Raw genomic sequence first — 8,542 nt, 5'->3', positions numbered from 1 at the left:
ACAACAAACAGAAGCCTGAATCAATAGATTTAATGGCGCTCTCTGTCAGCCCAGTACTTTTTTATTCTGATAGTTCACTTGCATCTCTCTCCTCCTTCTGCAACTATTGTGTGATATTGCCTCATGCACTTGAAAGGCCTACGACTGCTAGGAGAGATACCAAGAGATTTCACACACACACACACGCGCGCGCCTTCATACACGCACGCCCTCTACGAGCTGGGACACGAGATAGGCAACTTGTGTTTTCTGTTGACTGCCGGAGCTCGATACGACTCCACTCAGCCCCGGGGATCAATCAAAACACAGGAAACGGCACTAAAATATTAGGGGGGGCTGTACTTATGAATTCTCTAAACACACTCTCTGATTGTGCGGTTGTTTGGACTCGGTGTGAGCTCCTCAGGCTCCAGGGAATAAGGTTGTTTTCTCACAAAATGGTCAGGTGTCAGTCAAAGCCTGCCATCCAGCGATGAATCCTGGGACTAAGACTCTGACTGCACTGCAGCCAAAATCAGAGGGCTGAGACCTGCAGTTTGGGGGCAGGGTGGAAACATAAAGGGAGGGGCACGGGGGCTTTTATCTCCATCTCTTAATCCCAGCCCGTTCTTATTCGCTGTGCGCGCACTGGGCCGAACGGGGTTCAGGGTGTCGTGAGCAGAAAAACAGTCAAAGGCAGAGGTGGATGATACTACAGAACTGGTTTATTTGGCTGTCATTGACCTGATGTTTCATTTCCTGACATTGACATCGACTATTAAAAGGACCTGAATTTCAGATACATCAAATTGATCAATTGAAAACAAAATTCCCACAAAGTCGTACCCAACAACCATTTATTGTTGCGTCAACAGGTGATTGTTCGTTCGCAAAATACAGCCGGAAGAGAGGGAGAAGGACAAAAGAAAGCCAGCGAACGCTTGTGTGTCTCAGAGCAGAAAGCAAAACCTGAGCATGAATCACACTGGCGGAGGGAGAAAAGTCGCCAGCTGATGAGAGGGAGGAAGTCAACTCAGTGAAACTGACGCAGTGGAGATCTTGAAGCCATGCAGTTAACAGAATATTGCCTTCAAATAACACTCGCACATGCTTTTCCAAAATCAAACATGCATTGGGTAAAGAGGTGTAAATACTCAACAGTTTAGCAATACAAATTCTCTAAATGTTGCTGATAATGAATATTTGTAGAGCATGTTACACAAGTTTTCCAGCAATCCCTTTATTCGGTTGATTGTTGTAAGCAAATGATAAATGAACATCATTAAGTAAAAATAAAATAGAAAATAAAATCTAGATTTCGCATGGTTCTGCCTCGATGCTGCTGCTGCTGACGCGTGTCACAAAAAACCACAAGTAAATTCAGTCACTACTACTAATTCAAAGAGCGTTTTGTAAACGATCCTTCGTCGTGAGCGCAAACTCAGTCGTCACAAGGCTGCGAGTGCAGTTCGGATCACAGTGGTCACGGACAAGTTCAGCATCTCCTCTGGAAGCCGCCTCGCTAAGGCTGGTTATAGTTAGGTCACCCATTTGGAAACGTCTGGTCTTTTCTGTACGATCAGTCATCCTCTCAGAACAATTACATCATTTTATTTGTTTTTAAGAAAAGAACTACCAAAATCATGCAAACTACCATTTGTGAGACAAAAACCAGTTGGTGCTCTTGACTTGATTTTTCTCTTGGTGCTGGCTGGGCAGGTTTGAAGGTGAGGTCATCGTGGGCGTCGGGCTTCTTTCTTTCTTTTAGGCACTGCCGTCCTGTTTGAGCCGCTGGCTGCGAGCCTTGTAGACCTCGATGAGTAAATCTTTGACGTACTGTATTTCTCGCTCCACCGATTCCGCCTTGTCACGAAGCTCCCGGTTCTGCCCCTCGAGACCGTGCAGCTCCTCCTCCAGAGAGTCCAGCTCCGCCCTCTTACGCAGCCTGTACCTGCAATTAGGAACAACGTGTGTGGTTGGTTTCACAGATTTTGCTGCCTTGCAACTTTAATAAAGAGTTGAGTGTGCCTGGCCTCTGAAGCTAAATGACGCAGAGGCAAACAGCTCCCTCCCTTGAGACAATTCAACTTTATTCATACGGTCCCAAATCACAACAACAGTCGCCTCAAGGAACTTTACATTTACATAAGGTGGACCCTGCAACAACCAACTGTAGTTATTGTACAACTGAAAAAACCAACTGTAGACTACAACTGCTTTTTTCACATGCTTGCTATTTTAAGTGAAACATGCCGAGCTGCCAGACTTGTAGGACTGCTGAGGTGGGGCTGCATTTGGCAGACAGCGAGGGACTTTCCACGTCCCTCCTACATTTTTCAGGACATTTAAAGCAATGCGGTGGCTGCTTTATGCAACACCATGCTGACGTTGTACATTTAAACTACTATTTCCATCACATCCTGCACATTTTAACAAAGTCAAAGCGTGTTTACCTGTGAGCAGCAGTTTTGTTCTGGTCTCTCTTCTTCTGCTTCCTCTCGCCACTGCTGGCATCCAGAGACACTGCACTCATCACCAGAGCTGGTTTCACAGAGCAGGGCTCATCCTTTAGCCTCTGGGTGGGGCGGTGGATGGGGCCACCCAGCAGCGGCCCCTCGCCCTCCCCTCTGGACAGACATTCGTAGCTTTGGTCTGCAAGGCATTCCGGGTAGAGGTAGTGGCCGTGTTGGGGATCGACAGCCTGTGCTTGTGACGGCTGATCTAGGTCACCTATAAAGCTATGGTAAGGTTCTGTGCTGGCCATGGACTGGTGGAAGTAGCCGTCACCGGCCACCATTGTCTCTTGGGGGATACTCCCGGAAAGTCCTCCGTCTTTGCTGCAGTGCAAGACCTCAAGCCCCGTGCTGTCGTAACTTACATTGACCTTCACATTGTGCATCAACTGTCCCTCTCGCTTGTGGTGGCCGTCGTACGAGCCACCCAGACAAAAACCTCGAGCAATCTCTTCGCTGCAAAACATTCCTTCTGAAAAACAATAACTCTCCTCTTCCTTCAAAGATAAAGCACATTCTCTCACCTTCTTGATGCTGCCCAGGCTGTTCTTGCTCACCGTCTTCAGCGTCGAGTAGTGGTTCACAGACAGCTCTGTACTTCCTGAGTAACATCCCCTGGAGCCCCACGTATCAAGTCCAACTTCATCTGCGACTTTCACGGTCTCGCCGAGGATTCTTCGCCCGTTGTTGTGGTGGTGGTAGCGGTGGTGGTAGTTGTATGGAGCGGGTCTTGCGATTTTGCTTCTGCTGATGGGTCCGCCGCAGAAGCTGGCCAGGTCGAGCTCCCCTGTTGCCAAGGTAACAACCACAGGGCTGGCTTCTGATTGGCCGGTCCCGTACGAGCCATAGGGTAACTGGTAGTAAGACTGGGAGCCCATGGCTTGGGCGCCCTTATCACATTTTGAAGATTTCTCCAACTTGTTTGCGGTGGATGTGGACTCGGAGCGGAAGTAGTCCTCGAGCTGAGCCAGCTCCTCCTGCAGCAGAGAGGTCATGACCTCCAGATCCGAGGGCACCTTGACATCTTGTTCTAACGGCGAGGGCGGAAGAGATGAGCTTGGAGAAGACTCGGTCGTAGATACAAATGAAGACAAATCAACTTTTTCCGTCATCCAATCAGAGTGACCATCACCTAGAAAAATTCAAAACCAGAAGAAAGCGTAACGTAACGAGCAAAGCAATCCATTCTATTTTCAAGTGTTTGCAAAAAACGACTGAAATTAAATCTTGAAATTTAGAAAAACAGGGAAAAAAATGTGAAATAACCAAAGGCTGAGAGAGTAAACGTAAAAATAAAAGAAGTTTAAATTAAGCAATACATCCAACTAACCGATCATCTGAAAATGATTGAACAGCATCGTCTGCATTCGATAAATATCCACTTAGCTGTACTCACTGTACGACATTAGCCCCGTGCTGCACTGCGGCTCCGACCTCGGGATGTGGAAAAATAAAAAATCGTCTTGGCCAAACTCACCAATTAAGTGCTGCCTCTCCGCTGGCTCCGCCCCCGTCCGCGGCCGTGATTGGCTGGGGCTAGCCTGTCGGAGAAGGGGAGCGCTGAGCTCGCCTGTGGAAACGGGGGGAATTTTCCTGCGAAGGATCGATGCCGCCATTGTGTCTTCTGCTTCGATCGAATTGTTCAAAAGCACGAACCGTGCGCTGGCTGGATGAAAGAGTTGTGGAAACACCTGAAGACCTGCGGGAGGGAAAAATTAGAACGTTGCAATTTTTATTAGCCTCGAATGGCCCATTTCAAACTTTAAGTAATTCAAAAAAAAAAAAATCCAATTTAATATTTTAAAAAGATAATTACAAAATAAATGCACATTAATTTTTCATCATTTTCAGTTTAATGAATCACTCGTGTTTTCACCTCCAACTTAAAACAGACTTTATTTGAAGCCATTCCTGACTGATGTCACAATTTAAATTTAAAACTCTGTTTAAAAAAAAAAACATCAAAATTTTAAAATGATTACAATTTTTTTTAACTTTTTCTATAAATAACATAATTTTACAGAATGTAGGCAGAAACATCTGTTGCGCACTTTAAAATGTTTCCAAATCGAATCCATTCAGCGTGTTTACACTGTAACAAGCCAAGTTTGACCAGGTCACTTTACACAGCAACGAAAACGCCCGCAAACAGCGGGAAACAACCACCGGACTCACCGCGCGGCGTAACGCTGGCTTCAAAGTGTCTAAACGTGTTAGTTAAGTAAGAAAAGACGCGTTTCTCCCAACTTTCTTTTACTCCTACGAGGCTAAAAGGCACTTGTACTCACCCCATAGTTTCTGAATTAGTGTGGTAAAAAGTGCGCTGCGGGAGCAAAGCACACGAAGCTTTAGGCTGACGAGGACGACAGGCACCGTTTAAAAAGCCATCATTTCCCTTTCGGAAATCAGGGACTCTTCATGAAGCGCTATTTCAACGGACAACACTTGCAGACAGAAAGTTTTTAAATCCGCTACTTCTCCAACTCCTAATGCCCGGACCGCATCACAGCAGATGGGATTAATCCGCACTTCACCGAGTTCACCGGGCCGTTACGTCATGAAGCTGGGGGACTTTCCCGTTATCCAGAGACCACAGCCCGTTTGTGCGCGAGCTTCACTTTATTTCATTAGCTCGTTTCACTTTTATTCACTTTAATTCATTGGTTTGTTGTTTCACATTAAATCATTTATAAAATAAAACAAAGTAAATTTTTCTTACCATCTCTTGTTAGAAAACATCACGTGTCTGTCGGAGCACTAAACATTCACACCAGCAGTTAAATACGTCATCAGATTCTTTCCAACACAAACTGTGGACATGTGAGGAATACGTTCGTGAGACGGTACAGTAGGCACTAGTTTTCAGCGCGCCGCAGCGGAAGGACACCGTGTTGCAGTTCGAAGGTGTAACTTTAGTTGCAGCCCTGTTGCATCAGATCCGCAGGGGATTCGCTGAGCGCGTTAACAATGTGGCCGCACCATTGGTTTATGAAGGGGAACTTTTCTGCTTCCATTGGCCTGCTATCACTCTTACACTGATTGCTAATCATTGCGCATTAACGGCGACGCGTCACGGCCGTAACTGGAAAGGAAGTGGCCAAGGTGTGGTGAGGAGACCAAGTCTGACCTCCAGCAAAAACTCTCACACACAAACATTTCTTACGCTGCGGGTTATTCATGTCTGTTAGTTTAGTTCGTTTAAGATACTTTATCGAACTTCTGTTAACACGTTATACATAACTACATGGTGAGCAGAAGTTTGATACATAATTTGTAGTTTAAAGTAAGAAATATGAAAGATCTGTGTGAGTACTTGTGTTTTGTTTGTTACAGTTTCCACAGAGTTTATCTGCAAAATATTACAAAGAAAAATAAGAAATGTAAATTGTGAATTCTGTCAGCTGCTTGAGGTTGAGTGGGAACCGCCAACAGTGGAAGGACCTCACAGACAGATTTACAAACTACACAGAGGTTTTGTGTACTCTTTAACACTAAAGAAAACATTGTGTGATTAACCTGTGTGCTTACTCATTCCTCACATAACAACATCAATATTCTCAATGTAACAGAATATAAAATGACAAAACAAATAAGGTTACAAACTAATAGGATCACATTTTGTTTATTATGTTTTCTCTTTCTTGGCAAATGAATTAAACTGACAGTGTATGTTGCACGGAGGTGATGACAAAAACAATAATAATTATGTGGATTTCATTCCACGAGGTAAACACATCACAGCCGGTTTGAAGAGTTCACGTGTGGGTGAAACCTGAATGGTGCCTAATTAAAGAATAACACAAACTGTCTACACTGTTTTTTTTAAATGAAAATTTTCAGCATGTTAACGCACCGTTCTCACACTGAGATCTGTAAAGTCAGCAAGATGCAGACGTGAAAAGGACTCATCTGATTTTTTATTCTGCTTAGAGTTGCCTTTGGGCTGGAGCCTATCCCAAATGACACAGGGCGAAAGGCACAAGACATCCTGGACAGGCTGCCAGTCCATCACAGAGCTAACAACACACACACACACACACACACACACACACACATTCAGTCCTAGGGCCAACTGAGAATCACCAGTTAACCTAACAAGCATGTCTTTGGACTGAGCCCAGGGAGAGTCGATGCAGGGAGAACATGTAAACTCCACACAGGAAGGTCGCAGAGGGCTGGCAAACATTATTAACTCGTATTCATTAGAATTCCTTTTTCTTTTAGTGAAAAAAGAAATGATTTTGGAGTCTTTATAAATTAGAGGGAGTAAGTTATAATGATAATATGTGTTTGGCTTCCTGAACATCGTTACCGAGCATCAGTTGTTGCTCTTGTTTTGCAGTAAAGCTTTCAGGAAGCTTGTTCTCACTCACGGATTTAAAGACTCAAATATCTGGAAGTAATTCATTCAGCGTAATTAAGTAGTGTTAGCTCTGTTCTACTTACTTCAATATTTTGGGTTTAAAAGGCATTTTCTTCCTTTTTGAGTTCATTAAACTTACTATTATTGACCGACTTAACTAAGACTAACTTGTTTAACAAACACAAAGGTTGACGTTCACTTATTTCTGTGGTTTGTCTCACATCATGTCAGCGAGTGTGACGCCGGTTGGCTGAGAAGCGTTAGTGAAAGTCCTTCATAGCAAAGCAAGAAAGTAACCATTGTGTTTTTCATGTGTAACACATTATATTCACTGTGACGTTACTGAGGTTGTGTTTCTTTTACCATCATGTAGCAAATATGGGACGCAGTGAGGTGAGCCTGACAGCTCAAACAAGAATCATGCAAGTCCAGCAAATGTTTCCAAAACACACAAGCAAATTAAAAAGAACAAATCTGAGTACAAATACAATAAAACTTCAGTAATTTCAGCTCATTATTTGTAAGTTTTACTAACTTAATCTCACTGAGAGGCGTAAGGAAAAATCAGTGCATGAAAATGTTTCACTTTTAGCTTCATCGGTTCACAAAGACTAAGACAGCTCATCAACATGCTGATTACCTGTTTATCTCCACACCTGTTCAAAATCTGATGGAAGAACATTTAGATTTTTATGTGACTGTAAAAGAGACCTCAGGTACACACAGGTGTGGGACAGGAAGCTCGCACAGACACAGGAGAGTGAGAGTAAACATAGGGGGAGGCCTAGCAGAAGGCAGCGTGTGTGTGTGCGTGTGTTCAGCTGAACACTTTTATTTTGTTGCCTGTGTGCACTGATTGTGACTGTAGTGTTTCTCACTGGTTTTACATTGCAGAGATGACATCACTGAGCTTTGCTGCACGCTTCGTGATGCTGGCGACATTCATTACTCTAAACAGCATTTAGAGACAAAACTTGCACCAACATGACAAAACAAACTTGCGCACACTTGAATATATAACATGGTCTCCTGAAGCCAAAACATACGTGAACATTTTTGAAGGTAATGTTTTGAAATTGTCACATCAGCGTGTATTTGGCACGTGTAACAGTAACTGTGTGTAACTGTAAGAAGTGTGTGTACATTTGAACAAAGTCATTAACTGTTGTCACTTTGAGTTTGGAGTGATTGTGTTTCTCTAGAGCACATGAAGAAAAGCTACGAGGTCCTTACAGTCACACTGAACCATATCATTATTTGTCTTTAGTGCCTTTTACACGTGCATGTGTGTGCGTGCACACAGACACACACACATTTTTCTTGCAGTCACTGCACAATCTGATTCCTGCTCGACTGGCATCAATAGTCTCTTTATTAAATCATGAACTTTAATCAAGTGTAAAACAAGAAATAAATATTACAACTGCAGTGGCTGCAGACATAGTGGAAATGCAAACCACATACTTCTTTAATACAGCTGACTGTCACCCTCCGTTTGACTGATTAAAACTTATTGATGAAAGCCTTCTGTGCTGCGATGATGAACAGTTTCTCTGTAATATAATGTTTCTGCATTTTTTAAACTGATAACACACAAAATGTCATTAACCAGGAGCAGTGTCTTCAGTCGGCTCATCACAGCCAGTAACAATAATAAAAGTACAGCCTAATGTAACGTTTCATCGTG

At 43.6% G+C, this 8,542-nt stretch overlaps 1 protein-coding gene across 1 annotated transcript; it reads right to left on the bottom strand.

Moving 5' to 3' along the window:
• Positions 1-682: 682 nt before the first annotated feature.
• atf5b (activating transcription factor 5b) lies at positions 683-4,988 on the bottom strand. The gene is made up of 4 exons (XM_063494203.1): positions 4,781-4,988; positions 3,970-4,191; positions 2,433-3,624; positions 683-1,930 (listed from the first exon to the last, which is right to left on the bottom strand). The coding sequence occupies exons 2-4, from the start codon at positions 4,106-4,108 to the stop codon at positions 1,744-1,746; spliced, it is 1,518 nt and encodes a 505-aa protein (XP_063350273.1). The 5' UTR covers positions 4,109-4,191; positions 4,781-4,988; the 3' UTR covers positions 683-1,743.
• Positions 4,989-8,542: the final 3,554 nt, after the last annotated feature.

Source organism: Pelmatolapia mariae, linkage group LG14, assembly GCF_036321145.2.
Source record: "Pelmatolapia mariae isolate MD_Pm_ZW linkage group LG14, Pm_UMD_F_2, whole genome shotgun sequence".
Classification (NCBI taxonomy): Eukaryota; Metazoa; Chordata; class Actinopteri; order Cichliformes; family Cichlidae; genus Pelmatolapia; species Pelmatolapia mariae.
The sequence above is the reverse complement of the archived record's forward strand: the minus strand, read 5'-3'. Positions and strand labels throughout refer to the sequence as shown.